Consider the following 21,546-nt stretch of genomic DNA (forward strand, 5'->3'; position numbering starts at 1 on the left):
GTCCTGTCACCAGCTGGAGAGAGAGCTCCCACTGAATGATCCACAGGCTGTGTCAGTTCAGTGGGGAATGGAGAGAACTGCCAGGGCTATTAGAGGGCAATTAGCTCTCTGGTTAGACGGACAGCTTGTTTTGCTAGGAGAGAAAATGGACTGAGAATGATGTAACTGTGAGCAGCATTTAGCCATTTAGGAAAAAAAACCAAAAACCAACACCAGATGCTTTGAGGATGTTGCAGAATACATGGAAGCTTTTCCCAGACCAATTTACTTTTCTACCTTGTCTAGGAAATACAGAATAGTATTGAAATCTGTTCTGAAGCAATATTTAAAAAGTCAGCTTGTGTGGCCCTTAGGAGTCCAATAAAGCTTGTTGATATGGAAGAAGAAGGATAACAGTGTTGGTCTCCTGTAATTAGCAGACTATAGTTAACCATTATAAAATTGTGTTTATTAATGCCATGCCTTGTGCAGAATTCAATTTTTTAAAAACCACACCCGTGTGGTTGCCTTCAAAGATACTTGTATGCATGGTCTGCAGTAACTGCACACATTATGCACAGGTTGTTTTTTATATACAGCCAAAAATCAAATAGAATTGTGCCAATAATCATTTAAACAGAATTTCCTAAGGACTGAGCAAGGTTTGAAGTCTGCAGCCCTCACGAGCAGCACTGACAAGGAGTTGCAAACACTTTGGGCAGCTCCTGAAAAATGTCCTGCTCACACCTTTGTGTGACCCTTGGACCTAGTGTACATGAACAAGGCTTATGCTAAGCATAGAACTCTGAGGAGACTGCTAAAGATATTTTGAGACATTTTAAATTGTTTTTGGATGTTTGATAACAAAATATTTATTCTTTACTAAAGGCAGATGGTTCATTACATGTGGAAGGAATGCCAACAGGCCAAATGCTTTTTCAGAAATGTGGCTGATGAAATGGCCTGATAAATAGTTCTCTATTAAAATCAATTAGAATTATCCAGGAATGATGACAGTTTTCTGAATAAGTTGACAGTATAATTGGGAGCTTGTGTTAAAACAGGTCCCAGCAATTCAGACTTCGGTTAATTTGCACTGCTTTTCCTATAAGCATTTGTCTTCCTCGTTGTTATAACTGATACGAACATCTTTGGTTTAGACTTTCTATTATATATTGTCTTTTTGCAGCCGGGTAACCCATGCATCTGAGCCTGGGCTTTCTCTCGCCCACCAAATCCCTGCCCAAGGCATAAGCCCAGGGGGTTCCGACCACCCCCAAACAGGGAGTCGGGATCACAGGTCAGTCTCACCTGCCCCTGCATTCTGGGCTGCCAGTTTGTCCCGTGACAAGTCCCTTCCTAGTATCCGATAGTTTCACTGTGGCAAAACACCGTGACTGCTTGGAGGTGCTCCTGCTGATGCAGCGCTAGCTACCCTTCCTCCTCGCCAGCCTGAGGAGTACCAGTACTCTTGAGCCCAGGTCTTTTGCCTTGTTGCATGTTGCGCTACGAGCCGAGTCGAGCTGTCGGTCTAGCTCTGGGCTTATGCGTAAGGACACCTTGTTTCAAAGCAGAATTTCTCACCCTAAGGAAATGTGGATTCTGGCCATTACTAATGGACACGTGGCCAGAAAGATCAGCCTGAGGGCTTTCCAATGGTATCATGTAGTGGTCTGCAGTAACCTGAGTTTAACCTTTTTGTAACGGATGGCTTGAGGTGGTGAATGATGGTCTGTAATACACCCAGACCCAGGAAACCCTGCAACATGGTTGTGCAACAATTGCATGCTTTGACAGCACCTTACACTGTTTTCTAATACAGGAAGCCAGATTGGGAGTGTTTCATGGTTACCAAAAGACCCTTTCAAGTGAAAAAGCGCAAGTTTAAAGTATTGCAGCAAGTACAAGAAAATGTACAATTAAAGCTAAAGCAGAAGTTCATTAGTTCCTGGTGATGCTGGCATCAGCCTGTTGCTTCACTTGTGGTTCATCTGTTTTGCTGCGCTACTGCTTTTGATGTTTTCTTTCTCTAAGACCCCAAGCTGGAAAGCATAAAGCACTCCCGATTCCTGATAGATAAGCGAGCTGAGGAAGCTACTTAGAAGCACTTGTGGCTGAGGGCGAGTCCTTTCTGAGAGCTGTGGCTGTGCTTGCGCGGGGCGGGGAGGAGACGTTCCAGAGCAAAAAAGGAGCAAAAGAAGTTGAAAAAGTGCTGCTGCTTTTGTTGTCATTGTTGTTTGAAATATGGAGGGGGTTGAATGACATGATTTGGCCCAACTTTTATTCATCTGAGCAATAACTTGCAAGGCCTGTTCCCATGTGTGAGGTCATTTGAGTCACTTCCATAAATAAGGGTGGCAAGAACTGGACCAGAAGTATCAAAAATAACTTAAAGAGGAATTTTCTTTCCCATTTTCCTTGATTAAAATTTGTTTCCTATTTCATTGTTCTAGTTTCTGTTGTGTAAAGATGGTGATTACAAATAATCATTTGATTGTTGCCATTCATATGTAACAAGAACAAACTTTAAATTGGTCCAGGCAGACTCCTATTTTCTGCATCTCCCTTTTTTGTTGACATGACAGAAGGGGAGGAATTTGCTTATCTTGTTATTGGGAAAAATTTGTTAAAAAAAGTTTTCTTCTTCCTTGGTAATTTGTTGTCAGATAATTAAACATCATCTTTATTTCATAATTTTTCATGTAACTAATATGAGTATACAACTCAGACATTTTTTCCTAAAAAATGTGGTTTTGTTGTCAATATTGCTTCTGTAAAATGTGAGATAACTCTGCAGCCTACCTCCATTAAAGCCAAACTAAATGAACATTGAAAAATCAGAGGGTTGTTTGCCTGTAAATGTAAAAATTGTCACTATAGTGGCAAAAAATGCAAACCTTTTAACATGATGAGGCTGAAATTCATTCCTGTAAAAAGGGTCAAGCCCAAGAGTCTGTGGTCTTTTAGCCATTTTCTTGCAATTTATCTAGATGGATGCAAAAGTGTGTCTTTGGCAAGCAAACATCATGACTGAAGCCAAAATTCCCCTTCATCGTTATTTTGAGATCATGAAGGAGTTCAAACGATGAGCTTAATGCTGGCCCTCTGCATAGGAGTGAATTTTACCCTTAAGACATTAAATGAATGATGTATCCCAAAGAGTTTCCAGATTAAGCAAACATATGAGTCTTGTAGTAGGTCAGATTTTCTCATGCAGTTGTACACATTGCCTAGTCCTCACCCAAATCCATACTGATTTATTTGCCATATTCACTTGCATTTTGGGGATGAAGACATCCTTGCTAAGCTTGTGCTGTGTGTTCTCAGATTTTCTATTCTTGTTCTTCTGCTTTCTCTGTTCCTTCCATTGCTTTCTGCAGGTATTTAAATCCATGGTTCAAAAGAGAATATAATGTAGCTAAGTGGGTAGAAGATGTGAATAAAAACACAGAAGGACCATACTTTAGGTATTTTGTAAATTAATTCTATAATTCTCATTTTTTAGAGCTGTTCCAGCATATACAAATATCTTGGGACTCCTACCTTGTATAAATCAATACAAGTTACTTAGGTGCAAAGGGCCCCTCTTCTTTTGCTGCATTTTGATGTCTGTCTTTGGCTTCATGTGCAATTTACAATTCTTTTTCTGAATGTTTTAATGAAGCCATTGAAAAGGGTGTGTGTAGTGCATGCGTTCCCACCATCATCTATAGCTTGTAGTAGCTTTCTCATCATTTTATGCCAAATAGTGTTTTATGGGCATGAGACATATTTATCACTAATAAAATACTATTAACTTAAAATAGAATTTTAATTTACTGAAGCAAGTAGTTTCATAACACATTGACTCTACCTAATGTCTTATATAGTGCATACTAAAATTTAAATTAAAAAAGACTAAAAAGTAGTGGTATTTTACCTTCAGCCTGCAATGAAATAATGAATATATTTTAATTGGAAATCTAAATTTATGAGAATATACTCTGTGCTCTAATTGTCAAACTGCTAATTAATCTGTTACAAGTGAGGTAGGGTTCAACCAAAAATATAATAGTTTTTGAAAGGGAAGAGTGTGCATTATCTGGTACGTTCCAAGTTACAGAGAAAACACATGCATCAGGCTGGGCCCCTGTTGGACATGAATCAAGAGACTGAGAATGTTGCAGTATATTCCCAAAAGACACAGCCCCACAGCTGATACAGATCTCTGCATCAGCTGAGAAAATGAGACAGCATAGGAGAGAGTCAAAGACAATTTATGACAAATGCATGAACAAAATCCATGAAGCTGTAAGCTGACATACGAAAAATGAAGATAGTTACAGAAACACAAATCAAAAGAATAATAAGCAAAACTTTCAGCCAAAACTGTGAAGGATGGTAAGAACAAGTAAATAGAATCTTAATAGGTTTGCTACACAAGTAGACCTAATAAAAGTGCAACAGAACAGAAACATATGCTAAATGTGTACAGTGTGCATTTGGAAAAAAAATATGACAGGACTTGTATCACAGGGTACTAATGAAACACTTTTATTCCAATAGTAACACTGGCAGACATTAAATGGCAGGGTAAGAATTTAGTCATTTTTAGAACTAAAAATGTCCTGAAGTCCTAAAACACCATAAAATGGTTACTTTTTAAAACCCTTTCTGTTTGTTTTCGACACCTCATAAATCACAGACAGAGTAAGCTGCAGGATAGGTTTCCAGTGAACAAATAGGAAAAATGAGTAAACCTTGGCCTGTCAGCCCTGAAAAGGGAGAAGAGATCCCCAATGCAAGAATCCAGGGCTTACAGGAGGTTGTTTTGATGGTGCCAGTCGGTATCAGACAAATCTCTTGGTGCCTGGGCATTCTGGCAGGGAGTATTGTGAGTCTGGTTGTTTCAGTGATGGGATACAGGGTCCAGGTCTGGTGTCTGCAGTTCAGCAAGCATGTTCTAGAACTGGGGAGATCTAAGCCCAGTTCTTTCTAGAGAGCCTCAGGCTGTGTAGTTTAAGGGAGCAGCTGAACACTTACCTGATCACGAGGTCCACATCACTGCATATGGAGCAAAATCTCTGTGTGTGGGAGGTCCTTTAGATTTGCCAACTAAGACTGATAATGACCAAAGGTCACTGGAAGCTGAAATTAGAAAAACTCATACAGGAGGTGAGGTGTGTTTTATTATCAAAACCTTCTCTAAAAATAGCCTCTTGACCTTTATTGTTCAGGCAAGGTCAAGAGCTGCCCACCATAACATAACACCATAGTTGTCTTTCAGGGTTTTTGTATCAGAAGCCCTGTGGTAGCCATAAACAAACACATTGATGGAATATGAAGATAGCACTATTTTAATACAGGTTACTTTAAATGGTTTAGTTAAACAGGGTTAAAAATCTGTTTGCATACTCATAATTTGGTTTTCATTTTTTAGTATCAGTATATTTTTATTTAGTAACTAGATTAAATTGATGGGAGTATGCCCTGCCCCTGAGGGTATTCAGCTGTTACACTGAATGAGTCACATTTTTAATTGTATTTGAGATAAACCAAGCATTTTTGGCATGTAGATAAGGATTAAGCTGACCCATGTGAGTTTTAAAGGCTATATATCAGCAGAGATATAACATAAATCAAATTTTTTGCACCACAGAAGCTTACTAATCACTGCCTGCAGCAGTTACCCTTAGAAATCAGAGAGCAAGTAGAATAAATTTAGAAATCTGAATTGTCCTAATTAAATGAGGTACTCATGGGGAAGTATTCTGCAGACACATTATGGAAGGCAAAAGATCAGATCTCTTGAGATGAGTTGCTGTGGGTTTACAAGAGGTTGAACTAACAGTTTCTCCACAAAAATCAGGTGCAATTTTGCTTAATGATAGCATGGGCAGGAAAAGACTGTTCCTAAGAATGGTGTGTCAAAACATCTTGTGGCTGGGTTTTGAGTCTGGGCCTGTGAAGTGATTCACAAACAGAACGAAACAGATCTTACTTGTTAAACTAGAACATCAAGCTGAAGTCACATTGTCCAGCTGGTACAATGTTTAATGAGTTAGAGTGCCAGGATAAGACATTTACACCAGATATTTAGCTGAGTCGTATTCATGTCGCTAATCATCTTTGATTTCTTTGTTCTTTTAAATGTGTCCTGAAAGTAATGCTGCTGTTGTTCTTGTTTCCTTGTAGTTTTAGGAATAATATGTTGATGACTGGTGCCGTTGTAGGAAGAGTTGAAAAGAATAAGGAAAAATGACAAAAAAGGTTTCTAGGAAAGTTGCAGATTTTCAGAAAATAGAGATATTAGTCATCACCGAGATTTTCTCCATCTACTTCAAATACCCTGTATAAATCATAATTTGTCTCTCTAACACCTGATTTCCTAGTAATTTTTTTTTCTAGTCTAAAAGTCTGATGGGTATTTCATATAATTACTTTTTATAATGATAATAATAATAGTAGCTGGTGTGTCTGGCATCAGAAAACTCCCTAGTGTGGGATTCCCATCTGTAAGAAAATAAGATCTGTGAAGGAAACTCTCATTTTCCTGCTTAAAGTCTAGTCTAGATTTTAATTTTGTGTACCAGGCTATAACCACATAACCTCAGCAATGAAATCAGGCAGGAAGCCTCTCCCTGAATTTAGCTTTACTGTAAGGGACATTATTTTATGAATGTGCTACTACTGCTTATTCTTGTTACTGACAATTACAATGTCCACTGCATGGGCTGACCTTCTGAAATATGATTAAGGATTACTCAGAATTCTCACTGAATCTAAAATACTTGATGGAGCCATGATGGAATCAGAAAACAAACTGCCAGAAACCCCAAACATGGCATTTCTGTAGATAAAGAAAAAATACTAGAAGGCCCCTTTTAAAGTGTTGAGCTATCTGCATTTGATTTAATGCAAGTATTTACAATAAGTTATATTTTATGAGTTACTTAAATACAAAAGTGGTTTACAAGCAAAGGGTTTTTTAGATGGAGACCCAGAACACATAACCAGAAGGAAAATTGCTGTCCTAAATCAGAAGGGTATCAAGAAGGGGCGTGGAAGGAGGAGACAGTAGGCTGTCATTTCCCTCCTATTTCTAATGCTCTTTTGTGTCCTTGACTTTTTCTCAGTTCCTCTTTAGTTGACCATTTCCATTACCTTCTTTTGTGAGCATCCAGCTGAGGCCAGAGCCATGACCAGCCCTTGGCAAGCTGCTCTTGCTGAGACAGCTCTGGACTGTGCTTAAAATAAAAAACAAACCAACAAGCCTTTTCTGTATTACCAAAGCAAAATACTGTTATTGTTGGCAGATAATGAAAAATGCCTACTGATGTCAATAGGATCAGGGTTTTGTTTCAAGAGTTAGGGAGAAGGGTTCATTGAAGCATGTGAGTGCCTGCTTCTGAGGCATAGTTCACTGCTCCAAGTGACAGCTCAAGCCTTAACCATTGTCTCTTCTACAGCCCCTCCATGAGCCTCCTCTCCCCTCTGCTGCTGCTCTTTCTGAGGACATGTGTTCACATCTGTGGCTTTAAAAAGGAACTTACTTTAAAATGTTTAGCCACACCAGTGTTTTTAGGTCCTAATGTAGGATCTAGGCTGATGATGTCATACAAAGAGCTGAATCCACAGCAGCAAAGGTCAGATTAGGCTGATAGGGTCTATATTTGGGCTTGCAATGCTTTCACCTGGTTGAATGTTAATTGAATTTCATTACAATATTTCAGTCTGCAAAAGAGAATCATCCACAGTTCATGAACAGTTCAGATCTGTCAGGGCCACCTGCCTCGAGTTCAGTTAAAGTGACACTCAAAATTGTGAAATGTTTAGTTGTAACCAGGTGACACATTTTGCACAGTTTCTTGTGGGCCAACATTCGCTGTTTAGGGACAAGAGGGGAGCAGGTAGGCCCAAGGCTGCAGGGACTGCTTCCAGATGTCTTCTTGCTGCCACAGTGCTTGTTGTCAATCACAGAATGGTCTCCACACAGTCTTAGTTTTAGCTTTCAGGACAGAAAGACACAAAGTGGCTACTCTATCTTCTGTTCAAAAATTAGAATTTTTGCAGGTGAGGTGCATGGTTTCATTTGGGGTTGGCAGTAAAACTCTAAATCTCTGTTGTGATGTGTACTGGTTTCTTGTGTAAGTTTCAGCTGGAAGCAACATTTGGCATGAAAGCTAATGGATTTGATTGCAGGAGAACTGAAACCCTAGTGAAAACAAAGTGGATTCCACCCTTGACCAAAACTGCCAAGTTTTCCTACCTTTAACCCCAGCATTACCTGCAAGTGTCCCTGAATGCTGTCTCTCCATCCTGTAAATGAGAAAGAGCCAGACATGACCTTTCTCATTTAAAGTATATGTAAATCTGGGATACACAGCACATACACAATTGCAGGGCAGAACCTGAAAGGTGATCAAAACCACCTTAAACAATGTTGTTTATCACAGAAGATGCACTGTAAGATATGTGAGCATATGCTGAGTTGTGTATGCTCACAGTCTCAGTAGCTGGCACTAAAGATGACAAAAACCAGCACATAACTCTATAACAAAAATAAGTGGTGAGGCCCTGTGAGGGGAGGGCAAGGTCATTTCTGTAAGTGTGCAACTGCATTCTTGATGTGTTGGCTGTAGAGATGCAGCTGGGCAGCAAAGCTCACATCAGTTAGATGTGCAAACTGCAGGGGAGCAGGCAGTGCAAAGGAGGTTTGAGAAGGAGGATATGTAGGCAGCTACACTGGAGGCTTGGCCTTCAAAATCTTTGGAAAAGGCAGCATTGTGTTTGAGTTATGGTGCAAAGCTTCCTGGCTGAAAGGATCAGTTAGGGATCCTGGTCAGAGGACCTGCAGGGAAAATATTCAAGATGCCCCATCCTTCGGAGGATTATTACTCCTTCCAGGATCACCTGCTCAGATGGATGGACAGGAAGATTGGATGTGGCTTTTCCTCTCACTGTGGCCTTCTCTTAGAGTATCTAAAATGTGAAGAGCCTGTGGTGTGTTGGAGGTGTCGTGCCTGGTGTGGTGAAAGAGATGGGAGATGCCTTCATTCTGTGCCACCCTCCTGGCTGTACTACCTTATAAACAGCTTTCTGATAGGGCTTGCCAAGTCAGATTCCACTAGCCCAGTTCCTTGTTTCTGATCTCCAAGTGCACTGTTGCAAATTTTAAAATGAAAATTTAAAATTCTACTGCAGCAATAGGGTAAAATTTGTGAATAATTGGATTACTAATAATGTGTAAAATCTGCTCTCCTTATTTTCCCCGCTCCCTCTTCTTATATTCTTTATTCTAGATCCACAAATAGTTTATTAGTGATAGTCCAAGTGGGGACAGAGATGAGAGGACTTGTATGGATAGTGAACAGCAAGGCACTGTTGACAACCTATCTCTGGAATTTTGTTTTTAAATTAACCTGTTTTCTTGCATGCACAGTTTGGTGCCCAGATCCATGATGTCGGACATACAGAAACCTTGTTACTGCAGTAACTGTTTCAGGGTTTTTCTTCCTGAAAACATTGGTGTATGTCCAGTTCATCTTAATGGGTGATCAATGTGCAGGTACTGAAGATGTAGGCTTCCACGTTTGGATAATTGTACCAATGCAAATCTCTTAAGTGCTGTTGAACTTAGAGGCTACCACATGAGGCATTAGAGGATCATGAGCCAGAGTGGAGAGCTCTCATCATATAATTTCCATTGACACCTTGTTGCTTGTGGCTACCATCAGTCTTTGTTTGTATGGGAGGCAAGAGAATCTGCTATTGGAGGGAGCTACAGTCACAACAAAATGATACAGTAGTCCAAAATAAAAGAACAATTATTTAAAGGTAAATAAATTTCACTTATTATTATGGAAAGTTTCCATCTTCAGGAACACATGAACTCAGAATAGATAGCAGTGCTCAGGGAGGGCTGAGTGATGTGCCTGCAGTATTAAGAGGCCTCCTGTGGTGAATGCCCTTGGTCTGCATAAGAGAACAAGGGGGCCAGGATAGCTCAATTTTTCTACTTTGAGGCCTTTTTTTCATTTTACTCTGCCCAGATTTAGAGCCTAATAGGAACCTCTCAAGTGGGAAAAGTGCAGAATCTCGAAACAGAAGCATAAGAGTTTTTCTTGGGTATAAAATTTCAGTCAATAATGTGCTGTTGCCTTATTGACATGAAAAGAATGCCTTTCATGTGATACAAACATTTACTTGCTCCTGCTTACTCTACTCACCTTGTACAGAAATGCTGATTGCCATTGACTAATCAGTCCATTTTTGTATATTCTCATCAGACTCTTTCTTTGGCTGGAACAATATGCACTGTATGATGCTTGCATGTATAACAATTTGTTATTAGCACTTTGTATATGCCTTTGTTACTTCACAACTAACAGTTTGGCCTCCAAATGCATGCATTTGTGTAAATTAATGTTACAAAAATAATAGATTTATTTGCTATGTTTGTATCAATTTAGGAGATGTGTAAGATGTGCATAAAGACACATAATTGCCATTTAGTCACTGGGAGAAGACATTTGTTCAGCTTTTATTTATAAATTACTGTTTCTATTTAGGCTTTATGCTTTTAGTTCTGTATTTATTCAATTGCAGATTTGGTTTTTAATAATTTTATAATGATTAATTACAGTACCATATAAAACAGTTTAAGAAATAATTTTTGTTATACAATTCTAATAAGAAGTAGCAAATTTTTTTCTTCCAGTGTTCCTGAAATCTCTAAATACCTTTATTCATATAATGAAATTATAAGACTACTGATCAATCAATTTTATCCCCCTGATATTGAGCTAATAATAAGCTATATTCTTGTCTCTGAACCAAGCTTCAGAGTAATGGCAGTTGCTGTTGCAGTGCTAGAATGCAAAGACATCACATTTATTTTATGTGTTTCAACATCTCAGGACACTGTCTCCTGCAAAGTCTCCGTCTTCATCCACTGGATCTATTGCTTCCAGCAGAAAATACCCGTACCCGATGCCACCGCTTCCTGATGAAGAGAAAAAAGTCAACAGGCAAAGTGCCAGGGTATGTGCCCCTCTTCTCTCTGCATTTCACCAGTGACTTGATTTACTGATAGTTTTTCAAAAGGAAACTATGGCAGATTAACACTTTGACCAACAAGGAGAGCTGGAATGGCATTTCCTTTGCACCCTGAAGTTCTGAAGCTGCTGAGCCTCTGGCAGTGATGAAGGCCTCCACAGCTGTGTTTACAGGCAGCTTTTCAGGTTGCTCTTAAAGCTGTCCTGAAGCCCAGATTTTACTACTTTTCTTATTTCAAGCTGAAAATTTGCCCTGGATAGCCTTTGGGCTGCAGAGCACAGGCAGCCCTGGAGTAAGTGGTGTGTTTGGCTCTCCTTTCTTACCCCTTCTCCCAGCAGCTCTCATTCAGGCTGTGGGGATAGCTGCTTTCCATCTTTATGGAAATGTAAAAATTTCCAGTTATGCAGCATATGGAGTGCTTGCAGGCCTGGAGGGACTTCACTGCTGTGTAATCTGAGCCCACCCTGGCCCTCCTAGAGTAACCAGGAGCTGCTGGAATGTGTGGTGGATAGTAACGCCTTATACGGAGAGATTTCCAGGTGCTCCAAAAGGCTTTTATTTTCTTTGTGTCAATTCAGACATAGCAGGTATTTGAATAAGCAAAAAAACACTCTGAAATTTGCTTTAGGGCCTTCACTTGCAATACCCTTGGTTCATGTTGTTGATGCTGCTGAGATTCTCATCACTGTTCTCTGTCCTTTTTTTTTACAAGAAAAAAGGAATGGAGTGCTGCTGAGGGAACCTGCAAGCTGCTCCCCCAGTACTGCTTGGGGCAGAAGGTTGTGTGAGGTGCAGCACTGGGTCTTCCAAGGCAGCTTGGAGCCTGGGCTGTACTGATGTATCTCAGCCCTGGAGCTGCTTTGGCAGCAGCTCAAACCCACTGCAGGAAGTCACAGTTGCTCTGAGCAGAGTTAGGCAGAGGAAAATGGGAAGTTATCTCTACACTAATATTAGCATAACTCTAAGGTATAAGTTGTCTAGTACAAGTTTGATGCTACACTGACATTTCTCTTTCAAAAAGAAAACTGAACTCCCAGCCATGGACTGACTATGCTGACTGTAAGTTGTGCTGAAATGCTGAAGCCTGTCTGCTCACTTGATGAACAGATACCCACCAGAGTCAGGGAGGAGATTTGGTGACCCAAGTGATGCAGATGCAGTTCCCCAAACAAGCTCCTTGCACTGTCTGGGTGTCAGCCTGTTTTATCTTGGTGTTCAATGTGTGTTTGTGTTTATTTTCCCCCTCTCCAGCTATGGGAGACATCCATCTAGCTGCAGTGTTTTCCTGGGGTCACATCAGAACTGTTTACTTTGGATTTTATAGAAACTCAGAATCACTGAGTCACTGCACATTCATCTGCTCTTCAGACAATTCGAAAGATCAACAGAGATGCCCGTGATATCGCAGTGATAACCTCCTGTCATATGGAAAGGAAAAAAACAGTCTTTTTTTTTCTTTCTTTTTTGTTGACTTGTATTTTATGGATTTAATGAACAACCAATATCATAACATTTGACAGAGAATAATTAGCCCAGATGTGACAAGGCTGTTCTGCATGGTGACCTAGAATCCCAGCTGCAGTCCATTTGCCAGTCCTGTGTAAGAGAGGTTTTTCTCTGGTTTACTGCAGTCCTGAGTCAGACCAGAGTGGAACTGGGAATGTGCCTCACGGAGAGCCCAGCTGATGTAAACTTGTATGCTGTATGCATGAACCTTGTGTTCTTTACTTTCCACATGTAAGGGAAAAACAACATACTGTAGTAGAGATTAGCATGCAGGAGTAAGAAATATAGGATTTTTTTTTGTGACAGGATTTCAAGCTTTGAAAGGCAACTATTTGACACAAACGGCAAACAAACAAAGGTTATATCTTTTTTTTTACCTTACATGTTTATAATCTCAGTATACAGATTGTATATATGTAAACATTCAAAAATGTCAAAAATAGCTGTTGTACGTATGTGTATTTTGCCAAATGCCTAAAGAAACAGTCATGACTAACATCATCACACTTCAGATTTTCTAATATTATGAGCAGAAATACAGAAAGTACAGTACTGTAAAACTGTGTCCCTCAGAAACTGGTGTTTGACCAAAATCTATACAACTTTTTCAGCATCTTATACTGTCTTGACAATCTCAATTGTACAGTAGACTGCGGAAACCAGTACAGGAGCACTTTGTCTTAAATCATTGTAAAAGGAACCAGCCAAAACCCCTTGTTTAGTAAGATAACCACTGTATCCTCTCACAGGTGTAATCAAGAATGATTCAGCAGACAGCAGAGTCTTTAAATCATGTGCAGCCCAAACTTACTGGACATTTGGGAATACTTCTAAGTGGTCAATTCAGGATGTGGTGATGTGAAGTCTGTCTGTGAGAGTTGCTGTGTATTTTTGATAGAGCATTTCAGACACTGTTTTAGATGGCAAGGCATAGGCTTATGAGAAGCATAACAATTTCACTGCACTAGATAATAACAGTGCTGGGCAAGTGGCCAGTTTCATTGCTGTCTTTCAATTTTTATTCGTTCCTGGAATCGCATTTACCATGCGCTCGAATGCTATGCTTGCTGCCCCTGAAGCCCCCTTGACAATTTTTTGGGGCATTAAACTGAGCACAAAGGAATTTAGCTTAAAAAGAATAGGGGGGGGGACAACTCTTTACCATGTTATTCTTGTCTGTAAGTTGATGGTTGTATTTCTAACACCTGAGACTTCTGAAGGTTGTTTTAAAGCAAATGCCTTCTGGTTGGGAATTTTCAGTTAGTGAGAAACTGAACCATATTAAATCAGTTTATAATTCTCTGGTTTTCCAGAACTGACTATTTCTTAGCTTCAGGTAGTACCATTGCAGAATAAAACACCTGACTCTGTGGTGCAGTTGAATACCCTACCCAACAGCTGTATGATTAATTAGATATTATTGTAATGGGAACATCTATGGTGTTTCTGAATCTTCTACCTCTTTCATGTATTTCCTTTAGTAAGTGAACCCAACACTTGCAGCCTTTTAATGTATTTTTTTAACTTTTACGTCTCTCAATAAAGTCAGATATATGTAAGATTAAATTAATAAATGTTTAAAGATGTCGGCAGCTGTAAAATATGTAAGATTTTTAGAAGCACTATATTTTATGATTAGGCTGTATGTTGGATTATGACAAAATATTGGCCTTGCCATTCAAATGATTTTCTCACAGTCAACAGGTTCTGGTAAGTATTTGGAAAAAGACAAATATAAGTGAGCACAAGTGGGTGGAGACTGACCATCTGGAAAGAGACAGTCAGTGGTAACTGCTTTAGGGAAAGATTCTGCATTTTTGTGAAAGGTAAATATATCAATCAGCACTGAAGATTATTTTTTGCAAAGATTCACTCTGAGTGTAGCTATCTGGATTAACGATAGTTGATAGCATGTAGCTTATGAAATTAGGGTCTGAGCCATAACTTGAAATCAATATGTCTTTTGTTGATTTCACTGGACTTTGAGCAGGACCCTCAAGAGGTTCACCCACATTAGGACATTGCTGTATTCTCTGCCACCTGGAAGCTGGTTTTCCCTCCCATATTCATATCTTGTCTTTAGTAACTGGACTGTTCATCATGTGCCTTTTATGGTATTTTTTTGGATACAAACTGGCATGTAGTTTTGAATGATCCCATTAGATTTCTGTGCATATCTTATGTTTTTCAGTGTTTACTCTTCCATTTCCATTTTGGCTTACCAAGAAGCAGCAAGATTTGGCAGACAGAACTGGAGATAACATGCAGGCTCTTTCTGCTATGTTCATAGCTTCTTGTTTTGCAAACAAATGCCCCTCCTGACTGTATTTTCAATGTAGTATGTACTTCCAGCTTCTTTTGCTTTGGTATAATTCATTTGTAGCATATGATGATACACTTATGTGTGTAGTGTACCTTTAACAGTCACCCTCACATTTGGAGATATGTAGTGACTGGAAGTCTAGTTTTGAGCACTAAGTTTAAGTTAAATAAATGTTGACTTTCACTTTGGTGGTCTAGCGTGAGAATATCACAGGACTTGTGTTCTTGCAAAATTCTTCTGCAGAGAACTTTGCATCAGGTTGGTAACCTGGGAGACCTGAACTGGCAGAGCTGCGTGAGCCTCCCAAGCCAGTGGAGGTTGGACAGATGAGTTGTTTGCTTACAAAGCTGTCATTTCCTACTTTTAAAATGTAGTATGTTGGAAAGCTGCCAGATTAATAACCTTGAAGATGGCAAATATTTTTATCCACTGTAGTTAGTTACGCTGGCAATAGCAATATAAACTGCTGCATAATACCTCATCCAGACTAAAATAGAGTACTTGTCACTAATATAGCTCAGTCATTTTGACTAATTGAGACTCATGCTTTTATTTTGGTTTTATTTTAATAAATGGGCTAGTTGATTGCCAACTACGCTGTAGATGTCTGTTGAAGTGAGGAAGCCCTCAGTTCTCAACTAGAAGTAATTGTTTATATGAACATAGGACTGGCAGGATGAAATATACTTAATATAATACCTTTATGTATTTCAATGTGGGAGAAGAATCTTGTGTAATTTATAATAAAATAATGTGACTAACTAATGGAGACTGGAAAATGGAGATTGTATCTAAAAATAATGCTGCACAATGTTACCACAGTTTAACAAGTAAAGATTTACCTACTAATTCTGGATTTGTTGACTTAAGAACTTTAGTAATCCAAGGCAATATACCAGAGATAGTTGTGACTGATAATTTTCATATAGTTTTTTTTATATTTATTTATGTAGATTCAAGAAGATTGTTAACTTTATAGAGCCTATCTTTGCTTAAATTGTGACTAAAGTCACAACTTGCCAGTCACCTGAAGTGTGACTTGAGTTTGAAGATGGCTTCTTCCAAATGATTTAAAAAGTTCCTGATTTATGAGATATTGAACCGGCTGAGCCCGTGTGGTCATGAAAAAATTTTGATTGTGCTATTGTAACCTTTGAGGTATAGCCTGAATTAAAATCAGAAAGAAATTGTGTCAATAGTTAGTGTACTGAAATCCTCTTACTCAAATCCCTATTGCTGGTTTGGACTGATTGGTCTAGTCAATGCTAATGCGACAACTTTTTTCAAAACCAGAGGTAAGAATGGGTACATACATTATTATAGACTTGCATATACTACAAATTCTGACCAAATTTGCTGTAACTTCATTAGTGAATTGATTAATAGATATAATGTAATGTGAAAGAAGGATGAGACTCCATAATCCTAAAGGATATACTCTTCAGTTAGCCCTTAGGACTTGCTCTGTCATCGAATCCCGTAGCTAGTTGTAAGCAAAGTTATCACACTCCAGTGTAAAACTCAGTGAGCTCCTGTTGTCTTCCATACCCTTTTCACTTCTACTGAAAAGAATTTGCATGAAACATTCACTAACAGCCTCTGTGAGTTGGCTGACATCAAAGTTGCTAAAAGTTGGTCACCTTTCCAAAGTATGGACAGGGTCTTTCCAATGCTGTTAATAATAGTAGGTTAAATTATGTATTAGGAAGAAGTTCTTTACTGTGAGGGTGGTGGGACACTGGCACAGGTTGCCCAGAGGAGCAGTGGATGCCCCATCCTGGAAGTGTTCAAGGCCAGTTTGGATGGGGTTCTGAACAACCTGGTCAGTGGAAAGTCCTGCCCATCGCCAGGGGGTTGGAATGAGATGATCTTTATGGTCCCTTCCAACCCAGACCATTTAATGATTTTGTGATCTTTTGCTTGTGCTATAATCAGGTGATGATGCCTCATGTCTTGTTTTGCTTGGGATGCGTTAATTTTCTTCACTGTAGCTGGTATGAGGCTGTGGTTTGGATTTGTGCTGAAAACACTGTAGATAATGCAAGGATTTTTTCAGTTATTGCTGAGCAGTGCTTGCAATGAGCCAAGGCCTTTTCTGCTCTTCACATGCCCCACCAGCAATTGGGCTTGGGGTGCACAAGGAGTTGGGACACAGCCAGGACAGCAGACCCAAGGGATACCCTAAACCATATGATGCCGTGCTCAGCAACAATCCAGGGGGAAAGCTGGCAGTGAAGAACTACAGCTCAGGGACTGGCTGAGCACTGGTCTGTTGATAGTGAGCAATTGTTTTCATTTGCATCACTTGTCTTTTTTGGGTTTTAGTTCACTCTCATTAATTCCCTTTTCATTATTTTTTTTAATTATTACTACAGTTATTTAATTTTAATTATTTGACTGTTCTTATGTCAACCCATGAGTTTTCTCACTTTTACCTTTTCAATTCTCTTGCCATCCCACTGTGGGTGGGGACTGAGCAAGCAGCTGTTTTGGGGCTTAATTATTTGTGGTTAAACCAGAATACTACTGGTAAAACCACTTGGTGACTCAGCCATCCTGTGTCTCACCTTCTAGCATTTTTGAAGGGTAAACCTCTTAAATCAAGTCTGTGAACCCAACAGTTCAGCTGTTTCCCATTTCTCTTGCTCCAAGTCTGAAAATCATGTGTTTCTTTCTCTAAATTGAGTTTCAGTGTCATGGGATAAGAGTGGACTGTATGGACCACTGTTTTTAACCACAATATGATGCTATTTGCCTCATTTTTAAAGAGCTTGAGCATTTCAATCTCTGCTGAATACCAATAATGGATGAGCTGATGACCCACTATTTGCATGGCTTCCAAATCTTATGTATCAGCAATATGGGATTTGACTTGGATCACATTTGATGTGCTCAATTGGTCAGAGCTCAGTGTTAATAATGCCAGGGTCACGGGTTCAATTGCCCTATGGGCCATTCACTTAAGAGTTGGACTTGATTATCCTCGTGGGTCCCTTCTCCAGAATATTCTGTGATTCCTGAAGAGAAATTTGAGTAAAGTGCAAAAATATGTGCAGGTTGTGATTGGACAGTGGAGTATGTGCACATAACTATTCCTGTGTGCACATAACTATTATCCTAATGAGGCAAGAAAAAATGAAACAGTGAAACCAATTGTGTAAACATAGCTGCAATACAAACAGGACTCTCTTAAGTGTGATTTTGTCAGAAACAGGAAAGAAAGTAATAATTTCTATCATCTATGCTAAAAATCTCCTCTGATGCAAGTAGTTTCTAAGTCAGCTTATGAAAACCATTTCTGGTGCCTCAAGTATGGATGCTGATGTAAACTGCAGCTTTGGAAACAGTACCCTGTGCACATGGTATCTTGTCATTCCACAACAGTTTTCTGCAAGTATTTAGAGAAAAGCACTGCAACAGTCAACATTCCAGGTCATCTCAGCCAAGTAAGAAAAACAAGCACTAGAAATAAATTCAGAAAACAGGTATTGCTCACACTTGAGATAATGTACCTGGCTTCAAAATTGGCTCACCCAGCCAGGTCTGGCAGTTCTAGCTCTTTAAAATCCAGTCTAGACCAGTCTCAAAATCACTTCAGCTAAACCAGCTTTAAACTGTTTAAAAACTTCTGCTACTTAAGATGGGCCTTAATTGCCATATAACTCAGAATGAGATGAGGAAAATTTGGGAAAATAAGCACAGAGCAGTTAAAAAGAAACATGTTATCTAGGGTGGGAGTAAAGGAGTCAACACAATTTTTAATCGCTAGAGCATAAAATGTCAAAGCAACAATCTTTTATTTTTTTGTCTCTGTATTCCTCTGAATAAAAAAAATAAAGCTTTTGTTTAAAAAAATATCAACATGAGGCCTTAAGACCTTACATATTCTAACTTTAGCATGGAAAGTCTATTTTTACAACCATGTTAGAAATTCTGTATATAGGCCTGACTGACCTTGTAAGTGGAGTGGTGCGAGCAGCTAATCATGCAATATTGTAAGGCTCTGTAGAACAGCAAATGCTGATTTAGTTTGATTATTGGTACAAGAACTCCTGCTCACTGCCTGTGTAGACTCTGCATACTTTACGCTTGGAAATACAGTCCAGAACATACTCAAACTGTGAATATATAACCTGATTTTTCTTTTCTTAAGGATAAAAATATATTACAATAGGTAATATTTTATATAGAATACAGTACTTATTTTTATTGTTGCATAAATGCAAAATATTTTTTTCAGAATAGCAAAGCATTATGGAATTTTTAATCTGCTGGAGAAAACACTATTTACTGTATGACCAGTTCTTTCAGCAAAGCTTTTGGGGTGGTATATACCAACTGGCTCTGCCAGCTTCATTTTGTGCTGATGTTTAACCTTGGACATTGCTGTAAAAAAAAAAGCTATTTTTTCACTCATACTAGCCATTATTGAAAGAGGCAAGGAGAATCATGTTTCACCCCTGTGGCTGGGCTAGTGTTGGCAAAAACAATGATTTGCATCATATCATTGTCTTTGCTAGAAAAAATTCTTTAAAAATCGTACCTGATGTAATAAAAATGCAAGATTTTGACAAACATCAAAATGAAGCACTGCAGTTTACAACTTTCTAGCTTTGAGTGTGATATTTTTGTCATAAACATTACAGGCATTAGGCTGTTGAATGAATCTGGCTTTCATGTAGCTAAACAAAATGTTGCTTTTTATAAAATCAAATCGTTGTAATTTGGGGTTCTAAATTCCTGCTCACTTTTAATAATAACAGCGTCACAGTATCCACTTCTACAAGAGTATTTATTACAAATGCCTGTGGTTTTCAATGTTACTAACATATTGTAACATCAGTAAAGTGACTTTCAATGACAAAGGCTCTGGTGTGTATTTTGTTCTTCTGATTTGCTGTATTTAGCACTTTCTGTTTTATAGCTCTCTATAAAATAAAGATGTTGCATGCAAGGGAAAAGGCTAATAGAAGAATATAGATGTTATTCTTCAAATTCCAAGGCTGCAAATGATCCAGTGACCTTCTCAAATCTTTGTGTTAGGGACCTACTGTTCTCAAAGCAAATCTAAAATTATATTCCTTAGTTTGCCTGTTTGAGGGCAACCTAGGAAAAATACCTATTTGAAACTATGCCTGGTGGTTGGCTCAAAGGTCGAGAGCAATCACCCCACCTGGTGTCACGTCAGTATCCTTCCCAGTATGCCTTGTAGGAAAGAGAAACCATCAATTCTGAGAGTAACTGTTTCTCTAAACCAGGTAACTTGCACATTCAATCTGTCCACTGAATCCACTCTTAACGGGGAAGCAATTTTTGAAAAGGTTTCAGGTGGCTTTTTTTTTAGCTAGGACAGCAAACTCTGCACTAACTCCTTAGCATCTGTATGTATTAGCTTAGTTTCTCTCTAAACTTTGAAGATTATTTATCTCATCAGTCCCTGTGAATACACTGGATTTTTGAAATGTTGATGTAAAACAAAAAACTATTTTTTCTGGAGGAAGCCAGAATTTTCTCCTGGTTTTGGAACAATTTTTTTTTCCAGTTTTCTCTGGTTTATGTTTACAAGACTACTGAAGAAAACCCTATTGGTTCACACTGTTTTCTTGCAGCATTTCACTGCCCAGTAACTGGCTGGTGCCAAAATAGAGATTCAGCCTGGGGAAATAAACAGAGCAAGACTTGAGTTTTGGGTCCTTGGGTCTTGAGTGCTTTGGTCCACTTGAGTCAGCTGTCCTCACTGAATTCAGCCTACTCACTGTGATTGCAGAGTGAGAAACTGAGAAAACCCGAACACTGTGCAAGCACTGCCCAGCAACAGCTGAAACATTGCTGTATCACTGCTGCTGATTAGTTACAAATCTGAACCTTTGGGCTGCTATACAGAAAATTAATTCTATCCCACCAAAGCAACTACAAGACCAGAAACACAACTAAGCAGTAGATGTGTGGGAAATGAACATTTTGGCAAAGCTCTCTTACTACTCTTAGGGTAAAATTAAGTGTAAGGATGAACACTGTATATATACAAAATACTCAAATCCCTACAGGAAGAACAGCCTTTTTTCACACTCTTACAAACCTCATCAGCTGTCAGAGGTTTGAACTGCAGCAGCAACTGATGTTGGCTGCCACACTCAGACAAATCTTTGTGGATTTTGGTCTTTCCATTAGAAATACTTCCGGTAGTATTCCATTTGTTTCCCAACTTCATGTGCAACAGGACAATGTGCTGTCAGAACGTGGATCTATAATGCTGTCTTTGCCTTTGAAATTTTTTGTGAGGGTAGAAAGAGAACTAGCTTCTGTAATGAAACTACAAGCAATACTCAAAGGATTCTAAATTTAAGCAGTAAGTACAAGTTACTTCTTTAGGTAAGACGAGCCTGCTTTGAATTTACAGCCCAGAAACTAAAGTGCCAGATTTAATAGACACCTCCACAAAGCAGGGTACAATACAGTATCTTTGAGTGAGATTCCTGCTCTGAGGAGCTCGTTTGTCCAATGATGTATATTTATATGTGTCTATATATATGCACATATGTGTAGTTTTGCTTTCATTACTTTATGCAAAGATTCCTCCCCAAAACTGCCCTAAACTACTTATTTAAGAAATATACTTCTTTTAACATTCTTATGGCATTGTATTCACAAGCAGCAAAACAACATATATCACTCCTCTGTGTAGGCAGAAGTGACCAAAA

At 38.9% G+C, this 21,546-nt stretch overlaps 1 protein-coding gene across 8 annotated transcripts in view; it reads left to right on the forward strand.

Annotated features, from left to right (window-relative positions):
• ADAM22 (ADAM metallopeptidase domain 22) overlaps nucleotides 1-19,710 on the forward strand; it is a 131,569-nt gene extending 111,859 nt beyond the window's left edge. For 4 of the 8 annotated variants that reach the window (XM_036403827.2, XM_036403835.2, XM_054515055.1 and 1 more), the window contains 2 exons: nucleotides 10,878-11,001; nucleotides 12,268-19,710. In XM_036403827.2, coding sequence (XP_036259720.1) covers nucleotides 10,878-11,001; nucleotides 12,268-12,288 — 145 coding nt within the window. In that variant the 3' untranslated portion in view covers nucleotides 12,289-19,710. Of the gene's footprint in view, nucleotides 1-1,168; nucleotides 1,280-3,359; nucleotides 3,447-10,877; nucleotides 11,002-12,267 lie in introns of all 8 variants that reach the window. The other 4 variants (XM_036403793.2, XM_036403809.2, XM_036403817.2 and 1 more) reach the window with 2 other exon arrangements.
• Nucleotides 19,711-21,546: the final 1,836 nt, after the last annotated feature.

This window comes from Molothrus ater, chromosome 1 (assembly GCF_012460135.2).
Source record: "Molothrus ater isolate BHLD 08-10-18 breed brown headed cowbird chromosome 1, BPBGC_Mater_1.1, whole genome shotgun sequence".
In the NCBI taxonomy this organism is placed as follows: Eukaryota; Metazoa; Chordata; class Aves; order Passeriformes; family Icteridae; genus Molothrus; species Molothrus ater.